The sequence below is a fragment of the Xenopus tropicalis genome, chromosome 3, assembly GCF_000004195.4.
Source record: "Xenopus tropicalis strain Nigerian chromosome 3, UCB_Xtro_10.0, whole genome shotgun sequence".
In the NCBI taxonomy this organism is placed as follows: Eukaryota; Metazoa; Chordata; class Amphibia; order Anura; family Pipidae; genus Xenopus; species Xenopus tropicalis.
Window position 1 is genome coordinate 128,256,516 of NC_030679.2, and position 25,498 is coordinate 128,282,013.

The following is a 25,498-nucleotide window of genomic DNA, read 5'->3' on the forward strand; positions in this document are numbered from 1 at the left end:
TTTAAAGGCGCATGCACGCTGGCGTCATGACGTCAGCGCACAATGGCGCGAAATTCAAACTATTTAAAGGGACCTTTGTTTACATTCGTTGCCCGTGATAGGATTTGATTCCTGGTGCTTTCCTGAGCCTTGTGCATTCTTGTTCCTGCATTCCTGCTAGTATTTCTCCTGTTTTGACCCGGCCTGCTCCTGACTATCCTGAAATCTGTAACCTGACCCCGGCTTGTACTCTTGACTCCGATTTTGCCTATCCCACTGCTTGATTATCCGGTTGACCCTTGCCTGTCTGACGATCCCTGTTTTCCGCCTGCCTCGACCCAGCCTGCCTGACGACGAACTTGCTTAACCCTATTTGTACTGTGATCTTTGGCCTAACTGACTTTATCTACAGTCGTGCCCCTTTGCTTGCCAGAACTCCTCGCCTTGTTCCCCTCGTTAAGTCCAGGTGGCATCCGAGTAGCTGAGGGCTCCTCCCGAAGCCAAAGGCGGTCACACTACTGGTGAAGCCGAGCCGAGACCAGGGAACTTGGCATCAGTTCTGGTTTAGGGTGCCGACCATGACATTATCACGGGCCGAAATGGAGGACCAAGATCACGTTAAGTCCGCTGCTGCTTCGTCCGCTCCATCTGTTACTGAAGCGCTTCTTGCTACTTTACTACAGCGCTTGGAGGATCAGGAGCAGAAGCAAAATTATCTCCTGCAGGGTTTCCACAGTCTAACCCGCCAGCTGGAGACTCCGCAAGTTCCGCAGCAGCCTATGTCTAGTCCTTCCCCTCCTGTAGGCTCTCTTTCTATGTGGGGAAACACATCTAGACCCCAAGAGCCTAAGATTGCCTTTCCTGAAAAATTTGCTGGGGATAGGACTAAGTTTTTTGTCTTCAAAGAGGCGTGTAAACTATCTTAGCTTTTTCCCACATTCATTTCCTACTGGTGAGGAAAAAGTAAGATTTGTCATGACCCTTCTTGTGGGGGAACCCCAGGTTTGGGCCCTTAGACTGCCTCCTGCTGATCCTGCCCGTTTCTCCCTAGATTTGTTCTTTCATTCCATATCAAATCTTTACGATGACCCGGATCGCACATCATCTGCCGATTCGGCGATTCGTAAACTGCGCCAAGGGAGACGGGATACGGAGGTGTATTGCACTGAATTCCGCCGGTGGGCAGCAGAAACTGGGTGGAATGATGCGGCCCTGCGCAGTCAGTTCCGTATTGGGTTATCTGACTCTATTAAGGATAGCCTGGTAAATTACCCCTCGTCGTCTAGTCTGGATGACATCATGTCCCTAGCCATCCAGATTGATAGGCGACTAAGGGAAAGAAGGAATGAGAGGGGTCATACTAATTTCGCCGGGGTTACTCATGTGAAACCAGATTTTGGGTCCAATGTTAAGTCGTCTCTCCTCTGTGTCTCCTTCTCAGGAAGAGCCGATGCAACTTGGCTTATTCCATCTTTCTCCTGAGGAGAGGAGTCGCAGACGGACCCTTGGGTTATGTATATATTGTGGGGATAAAGGTCATTTTCTCAAACACTCGTTAAGAGGCCGGGAAACGCCCCAGCATAAATGAAGAGGGGGAGCATCATTTGGGTGCAGGCGTATCCTCTCCCCAATTTGCCTCTAAGGTTCAGTTACCAGTCAAACTGACCTGGCCTTCGGGCTCTATAAACTTGTCCAATTTTGTGGATTCTGGGGCTGAGGGTAACTTTTTAGATGCCTCATTTGCAGCCAGTCATGGCATTCCTGTGGTCCCTCTGGATATCCCCATGAGAATTTTAGCGGTGGATAAAAGACCTCTAGGTTCTGGGGTGGTAAATTATCTTTATGTGCAAATGATTTTCATAGTGAAGAGATAACCCTTTTTCTCATTGAAGGTGCCTCTTCTCCTCTCATTTTGGGGTTACCCTGGCTCCAGGCTCACAACCCCCTAATTAACTGGGTTACAGGGGAGGTCACTCAATGGGGTGATAATTGTAGGGGTATTTGTATTCCTCCTGTTATTGCGACCACTTCACTAGAGGGTTTACCTGCAGCCTATTCGGCTTTTGCTGATGTTTTTTCCAAAAGGGCTGCCGAGACTTTACCTCCGCACAGACAGTATGACTGTCCAATTGACCTGGTTCCAGGCACCTCCCTTCCTCGGGGTCGCACATATCCTCTTTCCCTACCTGAATCTCAGTCTATGAGGGAGTATATCCAGGAAAACCTCGAAAGGGGTTTTATTCGGCCCTCTAGTTCTCCTGCAGGTGCGAGCTTTTTCTTTGTGGGTAAGAAGGATGGTAGTCTTCGCCCTTGTATTGACTACAGAGGTTTAAATAAGGTCACAGTTAAAAACCGCTACCCCCTTCCTCTAATTTCCGAGTTGTTCGATCAGGTCAAGGGCGCCAAAGTCTATACCAAGCTCGATCTTAGAGGGGCATACAATCTCATCCGTATTAGAGAAGGGGATGAGTGGAAAACTGCTTTTAACACCAGAGACGGCCACTACGAATATTTAGTATTGCCCTTCGGGCTCTGTAACGCCCCCGCAGTTTTTCAGGAATTTGTCAATGACATTTTCCGTGATTTACTAGGGGTATTTGTAGTGGTCTACCTGGACAATATTCTTATTTTCTCGTCTAATCTCAACGAACATCGTAACCATGTCTGTGAAGTCTTAAAAAGGCTAAGGGAGAATAACCTGTATGCGAAACTAGAAAAATGTATCTTTGAGGTCTCTTCGGTCCAGTTTTTGGGGTTTATTATTACCAGCAAGGGTCTAGAGATGGACCCTGGTAAGGTGAAAGCGGTCCTGGATTGGGCACAACCTCTTTCTTTACGTGCAGTACAAAGGTTTCTTGGTTTTGCCAATTATTATCGTCAATTTATTAAGAATTTTTCTCTTATTGTAGCCCCCATCACGAATCTAACCAAGAAGGACGCTGATCCCAGCATGTGGTCCCCTGAGGCTGTTCAGGCTTTTGAAACTCTCAAGAAAGAGTTCAGTTCTGCCTCTTTCCTTAAATACCCCGATTCTGCACTCCCTTTCATTGTAGAAGTAGATGCCTCTGAGGTGGGAGCTGGGGCAGTCCTTTCTCAAAGACACCCGATGACCAACAAATAGCATCCCTGTGCCTTTTGTTCCAAAAAGTTTTTACCCGCAGAGGTAAATTACGATATAGGGAACAGGGAGTTGTTGGCGGTCAAATTGGCCTTTGAGGAATGGCGTCATCTTCTAGAGGGGGCTAAGCATCCAGTGACGGTCTATACTGACCATAAAAATTTACTTTACATTGAGTCCGCTAAGCGCTTGAACCCAAGACAAGCCAGATGGGCTTTATTCTTTTCAAGATTCAATTTTGTTATAACTTTTAGGCCCGGTTCAAAAAATATCAAGGCAGATGCACTCTCTAGGAGTTTCAATTCTGTTTCCTCCGACCCTAGTGAATGTACTCCCATCATCCCCAGGGAGATTGTTGTTGCAACCTTGGAGTCCGATCTCTCTTCCTTTTTGTCTCCTTTACAATCTTCTGCCCCTGTTGAAACCCCATCAGGAAAATGGTTTGTTCCTGAAGAACTTAGGGAACAAGTTTTAAGAGAGGTTCATGATTCTAAAGTAGCAGGTCATCCAGGTATTGCAAAAACTGTTTCTTTATTGTCCCGTCATGTTTGGTGGCCTTCCTTTAAACAGGGCGCTAAAACTTTTGTCAACTCCTGTGCAGTCTGCCAACGCTCTAAGTCATCTCATCATCTGTCCCAGGGTCTCTTAAATCCCTTACCCATCCCAGTGAAACCTTGGTCTCACATTTCTATGGATTTTATTGTGGAATTGCCTCCTTCTCAGGGTAAGACTTGGGTGGTGGTCAATAGGTTCAGTAAGATGGCTCATTTTATTCCTCTTCCACAACTCCCTTCTGCTAAAGCTCTGGCTGACTTGTTCATTACACATATTTTTAAGTTTCATGGGTTTCCTGAAAATATTGTTTCTGACAGGGGGGTTCAGTTTGTTTCTAAATTTTGGCGTGCTTTCTGTTCTTTGGTTGGTACAGAATTGTCTTTTTCCTCTGCCTATCACCCCCAAGCTAATGGTCAAACCGAAAGGGTGAACCAAGTCCCTTGAGCAGTATCTCAGGTGCTATGTATCCGATAACCAGTCCACATGGTCTGAACTGCTTCCCTGGGCAGAATTTGCTTACAATAATGCTACCCATTCCTCCTCAGGGAGGTCTCCTTTTTTTTGTCGTTTATGTGTTGCACCCCAAAGCATTTTCTTTTTCTGGCTCTAATTCCCCGGTACCCTCTGCCAATTCCTCTGTCTTAAAATTTTCTGAAATCTGGTCATCAGTTCATGATTCATTGTCGGCAGCTTCCCTAGCCCAGAAAAAAGCTGCTGACAAATCCCGTAGGGAGGCTCCCCAGTACAAGGTGGGGGATTTGGTGTTGTTATCAACCAAAAATATTAAGTTGAAGGTTCCCTCTCCCAAACTGGGTCCAGGTTCATTGGTCCATATCCCATCATTGCAATAATTAACCCATCTTCTGTCCGTCTTCAGTTACCTCCTAATTTCAAGATTGCTAATACCTTTCACGTTTCTCTTCTAAAACCTGCTTCTAATACTCGTTGTCTGTCTGTTCCTCCCCTGGTGTTGGTTGAGGGTCAGCCTGAGTATGAGATCCAGGAGTTCCTCGACTCCCGTCTGGTGAGAGGTAAGTTACAATATCTCACCAGGTGGAGAGGTTTCGGTCCTGAGGAGAACTCTTGGGTCTCAGTTGATGACATCAAGGCTGATCTCCTCAGGAAGCAATTCCATTCAAAGTTTCCTGAGAAGCCTGGGGGTCCAGTGGCCGCCGCGCCGTTCTCCCTCTGTGCCGGCTCCTTCCTAAGTGTGCGCACGTGCGCACTTCCGCATTTTAAAGGCACATGCACGCTGGCGTCATGACGTCAGCGCGCAATGGTGCGAAATTAAAACTATTTAAAGGGACCTTTGTTTACATTCGTTGCCCGTGATAGGATTTGATTCCTGGTGCTTTCCTGAGCCTTGTGCATTCTTGTTCCTGCATTCCTGCTAGTATTTCTCCTGTTTTGACCCGGCCTGCTCCTGACTATCCTGAAATCTGTAACCTGACCCCGGCTTGTACTCTTGACTCCGATTTTGCCTATCCCGCTGCTTGATTATCCGGTTGACCCTTGCCTGTCTGACGATCCCTGTTTTCCGCCTGCCTCGACCCAGCCTGCCTGACGACGAACTTGCTTAACCCTATTTGTACTGTGATCTTTGGCCTAACTGACTTTATCTACAGTCGTGCCCCTTTGCTTGCCAGAACTCCTCGCCTTGTTCCCCTCGTTAAGTCCAGGTGGCATCCGAGTAGCTGAGGGCTCCTCCCGAAGCCAAAGGCGGTCACACTACTGGTGAAGCCGAGCCGAGACCAGGGAACTTGGCATCAGTTCTGGTTTAGGGTGCCGACCGTGACACAGGCACATATTGCCGATATTCGCCTCATTTTTGCTTGGTCTAACCTAAATTCTAAACTAATTAGAATTTAAGGTTTGTGATTTTGTAGCTGGGTTGTATCCATGTCTAATATATCTACATCTGTATGTCCTACTACACATTTCAGCAAAATGTAATGCTGCTGGGTTAAGGTATTGCTTACTCAAATAAGCAAACAAAAAGGCTCACACTGCAGCCTGTATGTTTGTTATGAGGTTTTCTTACTTCACAAATGAACTGCATGTATTTTTATACAACAATATTGTGGCCCTTGTTGGTAAGATTATCCAGTCCCAGCAGCATCATGTTTCCAATTCACTTGGCAGGAATAGATGGTCAAGTCATGGGCTTCTTATCACAAAGAAATGGTACAGTGTATTTCACTGTCCATGGCTGGGACTATGGGGTTGCCAGTGTACCTAGCCTAAGAGCTGTATCTCAGGGCCCTGGCAGAGGCAATATCTGCTATAATATAGAACATATGGCTTAGCACATGCTAGCGCCATGGCTCCATGTCCTCTCTGTGGGTTCAGAGGATCCTTTATTTGTTGATTTAATATGGTTAGGTGTCTACAGCCATCTGCAAAATGTACAGGTATGTCTATGCATATCCTAAGGAAGTATATACATTCAGACTGAATGCTTAACCAGTTAACTGAGATATATGTAGGTGTACCAAAGATCCTACCAAACTGGCAAATAGATGTGTGTATGTACATATGCATGGACATGTATTTTATGCATGTATAAAGTTTACGCTTTTACATAAACTTGGATCACCATATTGTGATGTTATGTGTTTGCTCACTGATAACTTGACTTAAGGACACTGATCTATTAATTCTTGGCTGAGATAACCCTACATTTGGGTGTGCCCTTAGTTGTGTGGGTTCTCTGCCTCCTGCGAGCTAGAGGTTCTTTACAGGGTTATCATTTTAAACATACTCCTTAAGCTTATTTTTCTGTTAGTAGATCTGTTTTTGTCATACTGACACTACAGATGCATAGTTGTAGATATCCATTGCTTGGTAATTAGCCTGACCCAAATAAGCACTTCTGGCAGTGGGATTTGCCAGGTTATGAAAGTATGGATGGTACGGGCTGAAAGCTGCTTATTCAGGATACTGGGCTTGTTGTGTGTGCGCATATCAGATAGGTAACTGGTTTAGATTTCAGATGATGATAGCATCTGGTGAGTGGTGACTCCTACCTCCTCTTATATATCAGACCCCTCCTGAGCCACCAGCAGTAGTGGAATCTGCTTCTTGCAACTACATTCCTGTGTGTTTTACCTTATTTATTACAAAATCCAAAAATATCAGAAATGCCTGGAAAAAAATGAAAGTGGGCAACTAATACAAAGTGGTATAAGGCAACACTCCCTCTGGTGACCAAAGTGGGGTTAAACTACTAAATAAAAAAATTAAAGCTAAACTAGAGATAACCTAAACAAATGACTAAACATTATTATATCAGCTGAACAAGATGGCACCCCGCTCTTTTTACTTTCAACAGACGCCGAAAAGGCATTTGATAGAGTGCGTTGGGATTTCATGTTTCAATGTCAATATAGGATTGGGCCCCAATATCTTAAAAAACATCTCTTTATTCAAATCCCACAGCCAGGCGGAAAATAAACAATTCCCTTTCAGAGCATATTTCCATTAAGAATGGTACAAGACAGGGATGCCCTCTTTCCCCACTTCTTTTTGTATTGACCCTTGAGCCACTCCTCTCTCACATTTGCCAAAATCCCAATATCAACAGAGTGACTATAAAAAATACCCAACATAAAATATGTGCCTACGCGGATGATCTACTTTTCACTCTTACCCAGCCTTTGATCTCCTTACCAAACTTACTACAAGAAATTAGCACATATAGCCAGCTCAGCGATTTCAAAATAAACTATGAAAAATCAAGTAAACTCAATATTAGCCTCCCTGCCTCTACGGTAGCACTTCTGACAGAACGGTTCCCATTTCACTGGACTAAAGACAAATTAACCTACTTAGGTATCTCTTTAGAGGGCTCTCTGTATAGGTAATGTCCGAGATGGCACACTCGGGTGGTTTCTCTTTGTTCATTATATTATGTTGATGCTCTGTAGAGGTAAGTTTTTACCTCCTGAAGCTTGGTCACTCTTGGACTGGGGTTTAGAATACATTATGGTTTCGAGTACACTTGGTCTTCTGTTCCAATAAAGCTCTAGTCTGATGGATTAGCAGCCATTCTGACATTACTGGTATAACCAAGTAGTCAATCCAGTCTCAGGGTCAGGTTGATTTATGGGGTTTATATTGTGTAGGATTTTTCTACAGGTAATTTTGTTCTTGTATGTAGGATAAAGAAGGACTGGATTTTTGTGCATGATTCTGCCCATCTGCCTATGTGCTACAGCCAGTCTCCCTGGCTTATATGATTGCCTTTTGGGCATCTCTGGGGTTATTTTATTTTGGACCTGAAAACCTTTAGAGGTAACCATGTATACCTTTCTCATAAGGTTGCTATGGTCTGTTATGGTTCTTTTTTTCATAAGTAGTTGGTCTGGGTGCCACAGGGCTTAGCTTACTGGATATGAAGCTGGACTGGGACACCATTAGGACCTTTTAGATGCTCTTATCTTATTATTAGCTTATGGCCATGGGCTGCATGTTAAGGCAGCTATGCCAATATATAAGTGCCCATAAAAGTCTAAGAGGAATTTACCAATTATATTTCACTATTATTCCAAAAGAGTGTTCCCCTAATCTCAATACTAAAAGATAGGGGCCATTTTCTACAGAAAAATGCAAAAAATAAAAATCACAATTTATTCGTATTGAGTTGGCCAGCCTACCAATATTCATGATTACATATAATTACAGTCAATAATAATACCTTGCTTTAATCCATATAAAGTACGAAGTTAAAAATTATAAAAATATTGTAAAAATATAAAAACAAAAAAAAATTGGTAAAGACAAAAATTCAAAAGTTCCAGAATAGTCAATAAAAAATTGTCCAATTCTCCTTCTTAAGAGAGGCTTAATTTCAAGGTGACCACAAGAGCTTATATTGTGCACAAGTTCCACTTCAGTTACCCTGGTGGGATTCGTGGGAGATTGAATATTTACAGGATTCATACTTTGGATGGTCAGTGCTGTTATAACTGATTTTTTTTAGCAGAATGGTACCAACAGCATTTGTTAATTGCAAAAGTCCCAATCCTTTAATATAGCCAGCGGGATTGTAAAGAATTTTATCAGCTGCGATATACAGATTCTTATCGCCCGTTATGTTATATATAGTGATGATACCACAACCGGCAAGTTTATAGAGTAACTGATGTTTCTATTATGTACCATAAGTGACTATAACCGCAGTCGCAATTGGTCAAAAGTAGCCAAAAACCCAGCATACACCAGCGACTGTTATGGGGCATCCCCCAGTCCCTATATCTCTGTAGTGTAAAGAATTATATATATATATATATATATATATATATATATATGAAAGCAGAACAATGTCACCCAATTTGAGGATGTAGTCTTTCCCATTTGCCATTTTTTTAATTTTTGATTTCACACAGCTCTTATCTCTCCCGCTGGTAACCATCTCTCCCTACTCACTTTCTCCCACCAGTTAAAAATTACTCATATTCTACTTGTTCTTGTCTCTCCTCGTTCAAGTTCCTCCACCGCTTCTCACTTGTGACACATTCTCTTCTCGCATTCTGGCACACCTTGAAATTAAGCCTCTCTCTCTTAAAGGAGAATGCAAGTCAAAATGTAAAAAGCATACTGCCCAATAGTCCTCCTATTGTTTAGTAAAAACGCCACACTTTTGGCTCACCTAATCAAATATTTACTCTTACACTTACTTCACATTTTCTATCTGTTTTCTAGAACAGGCAGCCATCTTTATAAAAGTATTCTCCCTTCCTTTCCCTCCTTGCTTCTCCTTGCTTCATACTGCACATGTGTTTCATTCCCTCCCCCCCAGCAGATCTGCTTCTGATTGGCTGGTGGGCATGTGTAGCTCAGAACAGGAGACAGGATCAAGTTACACACATGCTCAGAGAATAGGAAGGCTGCCGCTGGCACCTACAGGAAGGGGAGAGAGATTTCAGTGATGTCACTGTAGGCTTCACTCTGCTGTAGGCTGCCAGCACCATATCTCAGAGAAGCAAGCAGGGATCTGGGAATTTAGATATGCAGTAAGTACTTAAAAAGAATGCCTTTAGACTTACTTTTAATTTATATTAACCTTTCATTGTCCTTTAAAGAAGAACTGGACAATTTTTATTGACTATTTTGGAACTTTTGAATTTTTGCCTTTACCAATTTTTATAATTTTTTATAATTTGTGAACTTCCTGCTTTATATGGATTAAAGCAAGGTACAGGTATGGGATCCCTTATACGGAAACCTGTTATCCAGAAAGCTCCGAATTACAGAAAGGCTGTCTCCCATAGACTCTATTATAATCAATAATTGAGAATTTTAAAACTGATTTCCTTTTTCTCTGTAATAATAAAACAGTACCTTGTACTTGATCCCAACTAAGATATAATTACCCCTTATTGGGGGCAGAACAGCCCTATTGGGTGTATTTAATGGTTAAATGATTCCCTTTTCTCTGTAATAATAAAACAGTACCTGTACTTGATCCCAACTAAGATATAATTACCCCTTATTGGGGGCAGAACAGCCCTATTGGGTTTATTTAATGATTAAATGATTCCCTTTTCTCTGTAATAATAAAACAGTACCTGTACTTGATCCCAACTAAGATATAATAACCCCTTATTGGGGCAGAACAGCCCTATTGGGTTTATTTAATGGTTAAATGATTCCCTTTTCTCTGTAATAATAAAACAGTACCTTGTACTTGATTCCAACTGTGGTATAATTACTTATTATTGGAGGCAAAACAATCCTATTATACTTAAAAAATTAAGATTATTTTTTGTAGACTTAAAGTAGGGAGATCCAAATTACAGAAAGAACCCTTATCCAGAAAACCCCAGGTATCGAGCATTTTGGATAACAGGTCTCATAACTGTATTAGAAACACTTTAATTTTATTGTAGTTGGAAAAAGGTCTTTTTAGCCAGTGATTGTTTGTGTTTCCACTCAAGAAAACCTTTTTTGTGTTAATTGTCTCTTTATTTTTTCAGTTCAGAAGTTAGCACTATCAAATGACCTCCGAAAAAACACTTGTTGGGTACCCAGAGTAAAAAAAAAATCTTTATTTAAACGAAGTCCTAACAGTTCAATAAACATTGTGCAAAAAGGCAAAAGGCAAGAAAGGACTGGATGTATTATTGTTAGTGATGAGCGAATCTGTTTCACCTCGCCAAAAAATGTGCAAATCTTTGAAAAAAACGCAACAAAAATCCACCAATGCCGAAACGCGGAAATTCACTGTGAATCCACGCAAGCTGAAAAATTTCTCTCGTCCCAAATTATTGTTCGTGTTAGCAGTTAGCAGTAGATTTACTAAGGGCTGGGTTACAGGTTGTAGCCCAAAGGCTGTGTAGGGCAACCTTTGTATTTTATTCTGGTTCAGTAAGTATTTTATAATCTTTTGATTATCCAAACTGGTTCTAGTAAAATTATATTAGGTCATGCTTATATATCTGATGTGTTTTTTTCTGGTATTAAATATACAAAGTTCTGATTTTTTACATAGATGTTTTAATAGATATTATTCATGTATATCACCTAGAAATGTCTAGGAATTAATAACTAGGCTGTATTTATCAGAGTTATTAAAATCAGGGAGGACCAATGCAGATGATTACATTTCAGTTGGGAAGGCTTATTTATCAATTTTTAAATTTGTGAATTTTGGAGTTTTCTAATAAATAATTCTAATAAACTTTACATTTTACTAAACTTGAATTTTTTTTATGCTTATTTATTAAAAGAAAAATTGAATTAAAAAAAACTTGATTGAATTAAACAGTGAGAAAAACGTATGCATTGTATTTGTATTCTACCTAAGAGCCTACAAACTACAAAAAAATAAATAAAAATGCAAATTGAAAAACCGCACAAATTTTGCCTAGGACAACTTCCATGATCTCGCAAGCTTTTAGATGCCCATGTTTTACATTCAAGTTTTTCAGAACTTTTTGTGCTTAATAAATATCATACATTCAAGCTTTGGAAACCATAATAGAAATTCCAGAGTTTTTGCACTTTTTTAACTGTAACCCACAATGTAATTAATACAGGGCATGTTAAAATAAACATATGTGCCAGGATACCTGGAGCCCTCACTAATCTCTAGCAGTGTAAGGTATATTGGGAAACAATTTGGTAAATATAATTTAAGAACTGTGTTTTTCAACAAGAAAAATGTTTCCCATTGCATGCTGAAAATGGTTTATGTAGTTTTTTTTTCCTGGCTGTCTAAAATGCTCAATTTGCTTTTGGTGTGAAGGCATCATTTTATACTTTATTTGCATTTGTCGACTACAGTATAATTCTTAAATCTAGATTATTGTCTTACAATGTGACATCGTAGGCTACTTGAATTGGGAGGGACTATATTTCCATAATAAATGGATACCCAATAATGAAACAGTTTTTTAACATCTTTATAGTTCTGCACACTTATGTGTGATTTTGAATACCAAAACCTGCCTTACTCCTCAAATCCACAACTTTCTTTTTTGTTTAATCCCCCCAGAGACTTCTTAAGGAGAGAATGGATTGGGTGAAATCATATAAAAAAAAATATCACATGAATAAATTAGTGATGAGCGAATTTTTTCGGCAAGCATGGATTTGGCCACACACATAAATTATATTCAGCATGACATACAAGCCCCTACTGTTGAAATACTGAACTTAAGCTATGTCAATCTCTTCCTCAAAATTCTCATCAGGGCATTCTTTACTTCTTTATTCCTTAGACCAGTGATCCCCAACCAGTAACTCGGGGGCAACATGTTGCTCACCACCCCCTTGGATGTTGCTCTCAGTGCCCCCAAACCAGGGAGTTATTTTTGAATTCCTGACTTGGGGGCAAGTTTTGGTTGAATAAAAACAAGATTTCCTACCAAATAAAGCCCCTGTAAGCTGATAGTGTGCATAGAGGCTCCTAATAGCCAATCTTAGCCCTTATTTGGCACCTCCATGAACTTTTATGGTGCTTGTGTTGCTCTCCAAGTCTTTTTACATTTGACTGTGGCTCACGAGTAAGAAAGGTTGGGGATCCCTGGTCTAGGGATCAATAAATTTACTGTATTCAGCAGGATTATCGATAGAGAAATCTTAGTATTTTTAGCTGGTAAATGTTTGTTGTGGAAGACCAATACAGATGGTTGATTTCAGTCTCAACGTTAAGAAGTACTTTAAAAACTATTTTTTTAACTGTAGCCCACACTGAGTGTGATTATAGAGAACAAGTTAAAAATCATATGTCCCAGGGTACTTGGGGCTCTCCAGCAATGTAAGGTATATTGCAAAATCTAGTGATTTATCATTCAAAAACTATATTTTTTGTGTTCAAAGTAATATTTCTTTCTATTGTATATCAAAAAATGGTTTGTCTATCTCAAATCAATTTGCTTTTGGTGTGTGTTGGAGAAACTCATTTAAGACAGGTAAAAGTCTGTATAAAGGGACATATAAAAACCCATAGTGTCCCCTATAAAGACTAACTAAGGCAAATGAGAGAAAGGAGTCTTTTAAAGACTACAAGGATCAGATTTTACACACTAATTTCAATTCCACATGGAACTTTGTCCACTAGTATAAGCTGTTACCATTTAGTCATCAGAAAATCTACTTTGAAGTTAGAAAAATGACATTCAAGGCTGTACAAAGGCTGATACTATGAAACATTTTAGGAAAACTTCTATTGATGTAGGGTTTTTTTCCTTATATTTAACTTTTGATGATCAAGTTGCCTTTTATGCTAAAGAACCTGTCTTTTGAGCCTTGTTCTATACTAAGGTTCTTGTTGAGAAAATTAAAAACATGCAAAGGCATCAGTTTATACTTAATTTGTATTTTGTTTTTTAGTGGTGTTCTTAAATCTGTGTTACTATAAAATCATTGACTGTTTGAATAGAGAGGAACTACATTTCCCAATAAATGAATACCCAACAGTGACAGAATATCTGTTTATTTCTGCACACTAAACCAAAACCTGCCCTACTGCACAAATCAACTACTTCATTTTTTAATTATGCTCCCGAGATTCTTAAAGAGACAAAAGATGGGGTGAATGATATAGAAAAGGCCTTCACAGGAAGAAATGACTGAAAAAGGCTCGTTTTTTTCAATGACTGTAGATAAAAAAATTCTCTCCTGTTTCTGCCACTTCCCACTCATGGGAGGAACAGGCAAAGAACCAATTATTGTATGATTTCAGGAGAATAATTATGAGTTGCCCCTAATATTCTTCCACCTTGTACTCCTGCTGGGGAATGTTTATATACAGGCAAGTACTAATTCAGGTGGTTAATTAAAATTGCATTCCTATATTTCTTTGCATCCAGCCATAAATATTAAAGTCTACCCTCCCTTGGAAATAGCCTTTCTAAATGGGTAATTTCTAAAAACATCACGGAAACTGTGTAAAAAAAAAAATATTCAACACACCATACATTGCCATTGGATATCCACCATTTTAAACCTTTTTATAAAGCAAACACTGTTGTCTCCTAAATTGTGTGAAATTGTGTCATTTATTTTTCACTGTTTTCACTAGTTCTTATGCTGTTTTTCCAGCATAGATAATTTTACCAGCATCGTAAAAAGGTCCCACCCAGCTATGGGCATGCAGATTTTTTCCTCACAATTCTTTTCAGAGCATTCTTTACTTCTTTATTCCTTAGACTATATATGAGGGGGTTTAACATGGGAGTCACCCCAACTAACAGCACTGTGAACACTGAGTCCAACTTCACTGACTCTGAAGGCGGCCTCAAGTATGTCCACAATCCACTCCCATAGAAAATGATCAGAACAGTAAAGTGGGAGGTGCAAGTGGAGAAAGCCTTTTGTCTGCCATGTTTGGACTTAATATTTAGTATGTTTTTTATTATATTTATATATGACATTAAATTTAGAGAAATTGTCATGAGTCCAAAAAAAAATACTTCCACATAAATGGCAGCGTAAAATGCAGTTCTATCACAGGAGATGCCTCCCACAGCCTTAATGTCACAGAAAAACTGTTTGATCTTATTGGAACAAATTAACAATTTTGACGCCAGAAATGTAAGAAATGCTGAATTAGCAAAGCCAAAAACCCAGATCCCTATAGTCATAAGCACACAAACTCTCCTGTTCATAATCAGGTGATATCTTAAGGGCTTGCAGATAGCAACATAACGATCATATGCCATAGAAGATAATAAAATGTCTTCAACAGCAGCCAAGGCCAAGAAAAAGTACATTTGAGTAAAACATTGTACGCAGGTTATTGAGTTATTCCCTGAAAGCAAAATGTCCATCAGTTTAGGGAGAGTGACAGTAGGGTAACAGATATCTACAAAGGCCAGGGTGCAGAGAAAGAAGTACATAGGGGTGTGTAAGTGACTATCCAAGTATATAACAATGATTATAATCAGATTCCCTAATACTCCAATCACATAAATCAAGAAAAAGACAATGGAAAGAAGTGGCAGTTTTTCTCCATGATTGGAAAATGCTAAAAAGAATAAACATGTTGAATTTGTTTGGTTTACCATCGGTTTTGCTCCCTGTTGGGAAAGAAGAAACACGTGTTATTCTCTAAAAAACATATTACAATTTATTACATCAACCAAATAAGTGAAAAAGATTTCTTTTTATTAGCATATCTGGATGAAGGCATTTAGAGCTGTTTAAACAAATTAAAATGTTGGGAAAAAAATATCAAGAACTTAAGAGTGTCTCGTTGTCTGATTAATGAAAGGCAAATCTGTAAAATGGGCGCTCAGTGACAGCAGTTGTAAAAACTCCCCAGCGGCACAGGCAGCAGCACATTCAAAGTCTAACGTCTCATGTTGCGTTTTTAACTTGATTTTTCTCTGAATTATTGCTTGCAAGGATGGCACAACTACACAAGCGCTGCACTGATTCCATTCGGTTACAAAATGAAGTAGAGAAATGTCACTCATTGAGTCAGAGTTCCTTTCCTGAAGACACAAGTCAGTCATGGAGGTCTGTAAACCTAGATACATCCCTAATATAAAGTAGAGATATGTCTGGAACATAGAAGGAATTTTCTGAGATGCTCGGTTACCTGTTTTTATTTTTTAAAGAAAATTGAAAAAAGTAATCAGACAGTGAGGTTTAAGAAAATAATATTAATCCCTGCAATATGAAAGTATTATTAAAATGTATTTTTCATTAGGAGAATTCTTTATATTGTTACCCTGCAACAAACTTACAGCTGTTCAGTATTCAGACATAAAGCTGGTTCTACCTGTGTTCTAGAAATCTTAGCTCTATTTATAGGAAAGTTGGAATGAAGAAAACAAGCTACTTCACTTCCCATAGGCCTTTTTCTCTTGGGATTAATTACTCAAATGACTCTTTTTTATGCTGTCTTTGGTAACTGGCTGCAAAACTAAACTTATTTCCTATGAAAAGCAAAATTTTTACATTATTAACAGCTGGTTAATCTAGAACTTTGGGCAGATTTATCAAAGTATGAAATATGAGCTCACTACAGAAAACCCAATTTCCTTAGCCGAACTCCATGTCAGTACCTACCGGGATAGCCCCTACCTCCTGCTACCATCAGAAGGACCCTCCCCAAATCTGTTTAGGAGACACTGTTGTCTCCTAAATTGTGTGAAATTGTGTCATTTATTTTTCACTGTTTTCACTAGTTCTTATGCTGTTTTTCCAGCATAGATAATTTTACCAGCATCGTAAAAAGGTCCCACCCAGCTATGGGCATGCAGATTTTTTCCTCACAATTCTTTTCAGAGCATTCTTTACTTCTTTATTCCTTAGACTATATATGAGGGGGTTTAACATGGGAGTCACCCCAACTAACAGCACTGTGAACACTGAGTCCAACTTCACTGACTCTGAAGGCGGCCTCAAGTATGTCCACAATCCACTCCCATAGAAAATGATCAGAACAGTAAAGTGGGAGGTGCAAGTGGAGAAAGCCTTTTGTCTGCCATGTTTGGACTTAATATTTAGTATGTTTTTTATTATATTTATATATGACATTAAATTTAGAGAAATTGTCATGAGTCCAAAAAAAAATACTTCCACATAAATGGCAGCGTAAAATGCAGTTCTATCACAGGAGATGCCTCCCACAGCCTTAATGTCACAGAAAAACTGTTTGATCTTATTGGAACAAATTAACAATTTTGACGCCAGAAATGTAAGAAATGCTGAATTAGCAAAGCCAAAAACCCAGATCCCTATAGTCATAAGCACACAAACTCTCCTGTTCATAATCAGGTGATATCTTAAGGGCTTGCAGATAGCAACATAACGATCATATGCCATAGAAGATAATAAAATGTCTTCAACAGCAGCCAAGGCCAAGAAAAAGTACATTTGAGTAAAACATTGTACGCAGGTTATTGAGTTATTCCCTGAAAGCAAAATGTCCATCAGTTTAGGGAGAGTGACAGTAGGGTAACAGATATCTACAAAGGCCAGGGTGCAGAGAAAGAAGTACATAGGGGTGTGTAAGTGACTATCCAAGTATATAACAATGATTATAATCAGATTCCCTAATACTCCAATCACATAAATCAAGAAAAAGACAATGGAAAGAAGTGGCAGTTTTTCTCCATGATTGGAAAATGCTAAAAAGAATAAACATGTTGAATTTGTTTGGTTTACCATCGGTTTTGCTCCCTGTTGGGAAAGAAGAAACACGTGTTATTCTCTAAAAAACATATTACAATTTATTACATCAACCAAATAAGTGAAAAAGATTTCTTTTTATTAGCATATCTGGATGAAGGCATTTAGAGCTGTTTAAACAAATTAAAATGTTGGGAAAAAAATATCAAGAACTTAAGAGTGTCTCGTTGTCTGATTAATGAAAGGCAAATCTGTAAAATGGGCGCTCAGTGACAGCAGTTGTAAAAACTCCCCAGCGGCACAGGCAGCAGCACATTCAAAGTCTAACGTCTCATGTTGCGTTTTTAACTTGATTTTTCTCTGAATTATTGCTTGCAAGGATGGCACAACTACACAAGCGCTGCACTGATTCCATTCGGTTACAAAATGAAGTAGAGAAATGTCACTCATTGAGTCAGAGTTCCTTTCCTGAAGACACAAGTCAGTCATGGAGGTCTGTAAACCTAGATACATCCCTAATATAAAGTAGAGATATGTCTGGAACATAGAAGGAATTTTCTGAGATGCTCGGTTACCTGTTTTTATTTTTTAAAGAAAATTGAAAAAAGTAATCAGACAGTGAGGTTTAAGAAAATAATATTAATCCCTGCAATATGAAAGTATTATTAAAATGTATTTTTCATTAGGAGAATTCTTTATATTGTTACCCTGCAACAAACTTACAGCTGTTCAGTATTCAGACATAAAGCTGGTTCTACCTGTGTTCTAGAAATCTTAGCTCTATTTATAGGAAAGTTGGAATGAAGAAAACAAGCTACTTCACTTCCCATAGGCCTTTTTCTCTTGGGATTAATTACTCAAATGACTCTTTTTTATGCTGTCTTTGGTAACTGGCTGCAAAACTAAACTTATTTCCTATGAAAAGCAAAATTTTTACATTATTAACAGCTGGTTAATCTAGAACTTTGGGCAGATTTATCAAAGTATGAAATATGAGCTCACTACAGAAAACCCAATTTCCTTAGCCGAACTCCATGTCAGTACCTACCGGGATAGCCCCTACCTCCTGCTACCATCAGAAGGACCCTCCCCAAATCTTTAAAAGACCAACCACACCCACTTACCGGTGTCTTTTTGGTCCTTATGCTTCTGCTCCCACTAGAAGCAAAATTTTCTTTTTAACCTCAGAAAAGCATTGGACCTGCCCATAAGCTTCCAAGGGACAGGGGTTTTTTGGTCTATGGGAACTTTTTTATTCCCCAGCACATTACCTCATATCTTGGAGTCTTCTGGGTTCCAACTCCTGGACTAGGTAGGGCACTCTTGTGCAATGTTTGGTAGCCATGTCTGCCTGTGTTTCAGTTGCCTTTCTGTATTGCCATCGGAGCATTTGGTGGCAAGTGCTGGTCCCCCCCCCTGGTGTGACCTCCAGGCCTGCCCAAAAGGCATCCTGTGGCAATGGTGTATCTGGCCCCTACACCCCTTTATTTTTACAGATGGGCGAGGGAGGTGGTAGGGTCAGTTAGTAATTAGGCATAGTTAGTAAGGGACCTGAGCCTTAATACCTCCTGTTACTTTTTCTTTGTTCCCAAGTAATGAATATATGTTTTTCTTTTTAATGGAGGAAAGGTTTATGGCTAGCTGCCTCGCTCAACAGACTTTCCTACAGTTAAGGTATTCTTCCAAAAAAATAAATCTCTCTAAGCCTTTTAACTAGTGATGGGCGAATCTGTCCCGTTTTACTTCGCCGAAAAATGCACGAAATGGTGAAAAATCCACGAATCGTTTGTCGTGCAATTTTCGAAATAAGCCGAAATACGTCCTGCTGCTGTAAATTTGGGGTACATTGTGCCTGCACCCAAATGAATGGAATACACTTGGGTACAGGCTGTAATAAAAAAACACTTACCAGCGCGGCGGGGACGCCCGCCGCGCTGCCATCGGCGGAGACGCCCGCCGCGCCGTTCTCCCTCTGTGCCGGCTCCTTCCTAAGTGTGCGCGCGCGCGCACTTCCGCATTTTAAAGGCGCATGCACGCTGGCGTCATGACGTCAGCGCGCAATGGCGCGCAATTCAAACTATTTAAAGGGACCTTTGTTTACATTTGTTGCCCGTGATAGGATTTGATTCCTGGTGCTTTCCTGAGCCTTGTGCATTCTTGTTCCTGCATTCCTGCTAGTATTTCTCCTGTTTTGACCCGGCCTGCTCCTGACTATCCTGAAATCTGTAACCTGACCCCGCCTTGTACTCTTGACTCCGATTTTGCCTATCCCACTGCTTGATTATCCGGTTGACCCTTGCCTGTCTGACGATCCCTGTTTTCCGCCTGCCTCGACCCAGCCTGCCTGATGACGAACTTGCTTAACCCTATTTGTACTGTGATCTTTGGCCTAACTGACTTTATCTACAGTCGTGCCCCTTTGCTTGCCAGAACTCCTCGCCTTGTTCCCCTTGTTAAGTCCAGGTGGCATCCGAGTAGCTGAGGGCTCCTCCCGAAGCCAAAGGCGGTCACACTACTGGTGAAGCCGAGCCGAGACCAGGGAACTTGGCATCAGTTCTGGTTTAGGGTGCCGACCGTGACATTATCACGGGCCGAAATGGAGGACCAAGATCACGTTAAGTCCGCTGCTGCTTCGTCCGCTCCATCTGTTACTGAAGCGCTTCTTGCTATTTTACTACAGCGCTTGGAGGATCAGGAGCAGAAGCAAAATTATCTCCTGCAGGGTTTCCACAGTCTAACCCGCAGCAGCCTATGTCTAGTCCTTCCCCTCCTGTAGGCTCTCTTTCTATGTGGGGAAACACATCTAGACCCCAAGAGCCTAAGATTGCCTTTCCTGAAAAATTTGCTGGGGATAGGACTAAGTTTTTTGTCTTCAAAGAGGCGTGTAAACTATCTTAGCTTTTTCCCACATTCATTTCCTACTGGTGAGGAAAAAGTAAGATTTGTCATGACCCTTCTTGTGGGGGAACCCCAGGTTTGGGCCCTTAGACTGCCTCCTGCTGATCCTGCCCGTTTCTCCCTAGATTTGTTCTTTCATTCCATATCAAATCTTTACGATGACCCGGATCGCACATCATCTGCCGATTCGGCGATTCGTAAACTGCGCCAAGGGAGACGGGATACGGAGGTGTATTGCACTGAATTCCGCCGGTGGGCAGCAGAAACTGGGTGGAATTATGCGGCCCTGCGCAGTCAGTTCCGTATTGGGTTATCTGACTCTATTAAGGATAGCCTGGTAAATTACCCCTCGTCGTCTAGTCTGGATGACATCATGTCCCTAGCCATCCAGATTGATAGGCGACTGAGGGAAAGAAGGAATGAGAGGGGTCATACTAATTTCGCCGGGGTTACTCATGTGAAACCAGATTTTGGGTCCAATGTTAAGTCGTCTGTCTCCTCTGTGTCTCCTTCTCAGGAAGAGCTGATGCAACTTGGCTTATTCCATCTTTCTCCTGAGGAGAAGAGTCGCAGACGGACCCTTGGGTTATGTATATATTGTGGGGATAAAGGTCATTTTCTCAAACACTGCGTTAAGAGGCCGGGAAACGCCCCAGCCTAAATGAAGAGGGGGAGCTTCATTTGGGTGCAGGCGTATCCTCTCCCCAATTTGCCTCTAAGGTTCTAAGGTTCAGTTACCAGTCAAACTGACCTGGCCTTCGGGCTCTATAAACTTGTCCAATTTTGTGGATTCTGGGGCTGAGGGTAACTTTTTAGATGCCTCATTTGCAGCCAGTCATGGCATTCCTGTGGTCCCTCTGGATATCCCCATGAGAATTTTAGCGGTGGATAAAAGACCTCTAGGTTCTGGGGTGGTAAATTATCTTTATGTGCAAATGATTTTCATAGTGAAGAGATAACCCTTTTTCTCATTGAAGGTGCCTCTTCTCCTCTCATTTGGGGTTACCCTCACAACCCCCTAATTAACTGGATTACAGGGAGAGGTCACTCAATGGGGTGATAATTGTAGAGGTATTTGTATTCCTCCTGTTATTGCGACCACTTCACTAGAGGGTTTACCTGCAGCCTATTCGGCTTTTGCTGATGTTTTTTCCAAAAGGGCTGCCAAAACTTTACCTCCGCACAGACAGTATAACTGTCCCATTGACCTGGTTCCAGGCACCTCCCTTCCTCGGGGTCGCACATATCCTCTTTCCCTACCTGAATCTCAGTCTATGAGGGAGTATATCCAGGAAAACCTCGAAAGGGGTTTTATTCGGCCCTCTAGTTCTCCTGCAGGTGCGGGCTTTTTCTTTGTGGGTAAGAAGGATGGTAGTCTTCGCCCTTGTATTGACTACAGAGGTTTAAATAAGGTCACAGTTAAAAACCGCTACCCCCTTCCTCTAATTTCCGAGTTGTTCGATCAGGTCAAGGGCGCCAAAGTCTATACCAAGCTCGATCTTAGAGGGGCATACAATCTCATCCGTATTAGAGAAGGGGATGAGTGGAAAACTGCTTTTAACACCAGAGATGGCCACTACGAATATTTAGTAATGCCCTTCGGGCTCTGTAACGCCCCCGCAGTTTTTCAGGAATTTGTCAATGACATTTTCCGTGATTTACTAGGGGTATTTGTAGTGGTCTACCTGGACGATATTCTTATTTTCTCGTCTAATCTCAATGAACATCGTAACCATGTCTGTGAAGTCTTAAAAAGGCTAAGGGAGAATAACCTGTATGCGAAACTAGAAAAATGTATCTTTGAGGTCTCTTCGGTCCAGTTTTTGGGGTTTATTATTACCAGCAAAGGTCTAGAGATGGACCCTGGTAAGGTGAAAGCGGTCCTGGATTGAGCACAACCTCTTTCTTTATGTGCAGTACAAAGGTTTCTTGGTTTTGCCAATTATTATCGTCAATTTATTAAGAATTTTTCTCTTATTGTAGCCCCCATCACGAATCTAACCAAGAAGGACGCTGATCCCAGCATGTGGTCCCCTGAGGCTGTTCAGGCTTTTGAAACTCTCAAGAAAGAGTTGAGTTCTGCCTCTTTCCTTAAATACCCCGATTCTGCACTCCCTTTCATTGTAGAAGTAGATGCCTCTGAGGTGGGAGCTGGGGCAGTCCTTTCTCAAAGACACCCGATGACCAACAAATAGCATCCCTGTGCCTTTTGTTCCAAAAAGTTTTTACCCGCAGAGGTAAATTACGATATAGGGAACAGGGAGTTGTTGGCGGTCAAATTGGCCTTTGAGGAATGGCGTCATCTTCTAGAGGGGGCTAAGCATCCAGTGACGGTCTATACTGACCATAAAAATTTACTTTACATTGAGTCCGCTAAGCGCTTGAACCCAAGACAAGCCAGATGGGCTTTATTCTTTTCAAGATTCAATTTTGTTATAACTTTTAGGCCCGGTTCAAAAAATATCAAGGCAGATGCACTCTCTAGGAGTTTCAATTCTGTTTCCTCCGACCCTAGTGAATGTACTCCCATCATCCCCAGGGAGATTGTTGTTGCAACCTTGGAGTCCGATCTCTCTTCCTTTTTGTCTCCTTTACAATCTTCTGCCCCTGTTGAAACCCCATCAGGAAAATGGTTTGTTCCTGAAGAACTTAGGGAACAAGTTTTAAGAGAGGTTCATGATTCTAAAGTAGCAGGTCATCCAGGTATTGCAAAAACTGTTTCTTTATTGTCCCGTCATGTTTGGTGGCCTTCCTTTAAACAGGGCGCTAAAACTTTTGTCAACTCCTGTGCAGTCTGCCAACGCTCTAAGTCATCTCATCATCTGTCCCAGGGTCTCTTAAATCCCTTACCCATCCCAGTGAAACCATGGTCTCACATTTCTATGGATTTTATTGTGGAATTGCCTCCTTCTCAGGGTAAGACTTGGGTGGTGGTCAATAGGTTCAGTAAGATGGCTCATTTTATTCCTCTTCCACAACTCCCTTCTGCTAAAGCTCTGGCTGACTTGTTCATTACACATATTTTTAAGTTTCATGGGTTTCCTGAAAATATTGTTTCTGACAGGGGGGTTCAGTTTGTTTCTAAATTTTGGCGTGCTTTCTGTTCTTTGGTTGGTACAGAATTGTCTTTTTCCTCTGCCTTTCACCCCCAAACTAATGGTCAAACCGAAAGGGTGAACCAAGTCCCTTGAGCAGCATCTCAGGTGCTATGTATCCGATAACCAGTCCACATGGTCTGAACTGCTTCCCTGGGCAGAATTTGCTTACAATAATGCTACCCATTCCTCCTCAGGGAGGTCTCCTTTTTTTTGTCGTTTATGTGTTGCACCCCAAAGCATTTTCTTTTTCTGACTCTAATTCCCCGGTACCCTCTGCCAATTCCTCTGTCTTAAAATTTTCTGAAATCTGGTCGTCAGTTCATGATTCATTGTCGGCAGCTTCCCTAGCCCAGAAAAAAGCTGCTGACAAATCCCGTAGGGAGGCTCCCCAGTACAAGGTGGGGGATTTGGTGTTGTTATCAACCAAAAATATTAAGTTGAAGGTTCCCTCTCCCAAACTGGGTCCCAGGTTCATTGTTCCATATCCCATCATTGCAATAATTACCCCATCTTCTGTCCGTCTTCAGTTACCTCCTAATTTCAAGATTGCTAATACCTTTCACGTTTCTCTTCTAAAACCTGCTTCTAATACTCGTTGTCTGTCTGTTCCTCCCCCGGTGTTGGTTGAGGGTCAGCCTGAGTATGAGATCCAGGAGTTCCTCGACTCCCGTCTGGTGAGAGGTAAGTTACAATATCTCACCAGGTGGAGAGGTTTCGGTCCTGAGGAGAACTCTTGGGTCTCAGTTGATGACATCAAGGCTGATCTCCTCAGGAAGCAATTCCATTCAAAGTTTCCTGAGAAGCCTGGGGGTCCAGAGGCCCCCCCTAGAGAGGGGGGTAATGTAAAAAAAAAAACACTTACCAGCGCGGCGGGGACGCCCGCCACGCTGCCATCGGCGGGGACACCCGCCGCGCCGTTCTCCCTCTGTGCCGGCTCCTTCCTAAGTGTGCGCGCGCGCGCACTTCCGCATTTTAAAGGCACATGCACGCTGGCGTCATGACGCACGCTGGCGCCGTTCTCCCTCTGTGCCGGCTCCTTCCTAAGTGTTTACATTCGTTGCCCGTGATAGGATTTGATTCCTGGTGCTTTCCTGAGCCTTGTGCATTCTTGTTCCTGCATTCCTGCTAGTATTTCTCCTGTTTTGACCGGGCCTGCTCCTGACTATCCTGAAATCTGTAACCTGACCCTGGCTTGTACTCTTGACTCCGATTTTGCCTATCCTGCTGCTTAATTATCCAGTTGACCCTTGCCTGTCTGACGATCCCTGTTTTCCGCCTGCCTCGACCCAGCCTGCCTGACGACGAACTTGCTTAACCCTATTTGTACTGTGATCTTTGGCCTAACTGACTTTATCTACAGTCGTGCCCCTTTGCTTGCCAGAACTCCTCGCCTTGTTCCCCTCGTTAAGTCCAGGTGGCATCCGAGTAGCTGAGGGCTCCTCCCGAAGCCAAAGGCGGTCACACTACTGGTGAAGCCGAGCCGAGACCAGGGAACTTGGCATCAGTTCTGGTTTAGGGTGCCGACCGTGACACAGGCACATATTGCCGATATTCGCCACATTTTTGCTTGGTCTAACCTAAATTCTAAACTAATTAGAATTTAAGGTTTGTGATTTTGTAGCTGGGTTGTATCCATGTCTAATATATCTACATCTGTATGTCCTACTACACATTTCAGCAAAATGTAATGCTGCTGGGTTAAGGTATTGCTTACTCAAATAAGCAAACAAAAAGGCTCACACTTGTCTGTTACACACAGCAGCCTGTATGTTTGTTATGAGGTTTTCTTACTTCATAAATGAACTGCTTGCATTTTTAAACAACAATATTGTGGCCCTTGTCGGTAAGATTATCCAGTCCCAGCAGCATCATGTTTCCAATTCACTTGGCAGGAATAGATGGTCAAGTCATGGGCTTCTTATCACAAAGAAAAGGTACAGTGTATTTCACTGTCCATGGCTGGGACTATGGGGTTGCCAGTGTACCTAGCCTAAGAGCTGTATCTCAGGGCCCTGGCAGAGGCAATATCTGCTATAATATAGAACATATGGCTTATCACATGCTAGCGCCATGGCTCCATGTCCTCTCTGTGGGTTCAGAGGATCCTTTATTTGTTGATTTAATATGGTTAGGTGTCTACAGCCATCTGCAGACTGTACAGGTATGTCTATGCATATCCTAAGGAAGTATATACATTCAGACTGAATGCTTAACCAGTTAACTGAGACACGTGTAGGTGTACCAAAGATCCTACCAAACTGGC

The 25,498-nt window shown here is 41.5% G+C and overlaps 1 protein-coding gene across 1 annotated transcript in view; it reads right to left on the bottom strand.

The window, feature by feature from the left end:
- Positions 1 to 9,099: 9,099 nt before the first annotated feature.
- The window catches only part of LOC116409556 (putative olfactory receptor 2B3), a 103,582-nt gene continuing 87,183 nt past the window's right edge, over positions 9,100 to 25,498 (bottom strand). Inside the window, exon 3 of the mRNA XM_031898232.1 lies at positions 9,100 to 9,213. Within this exon, the coding sequence (XP_031754092.1) occupies positions 9,100 to 9,213 (114 nt within the window). The remainder of the gene's footprint in view (positions 9,214 to 25,498) is intronic.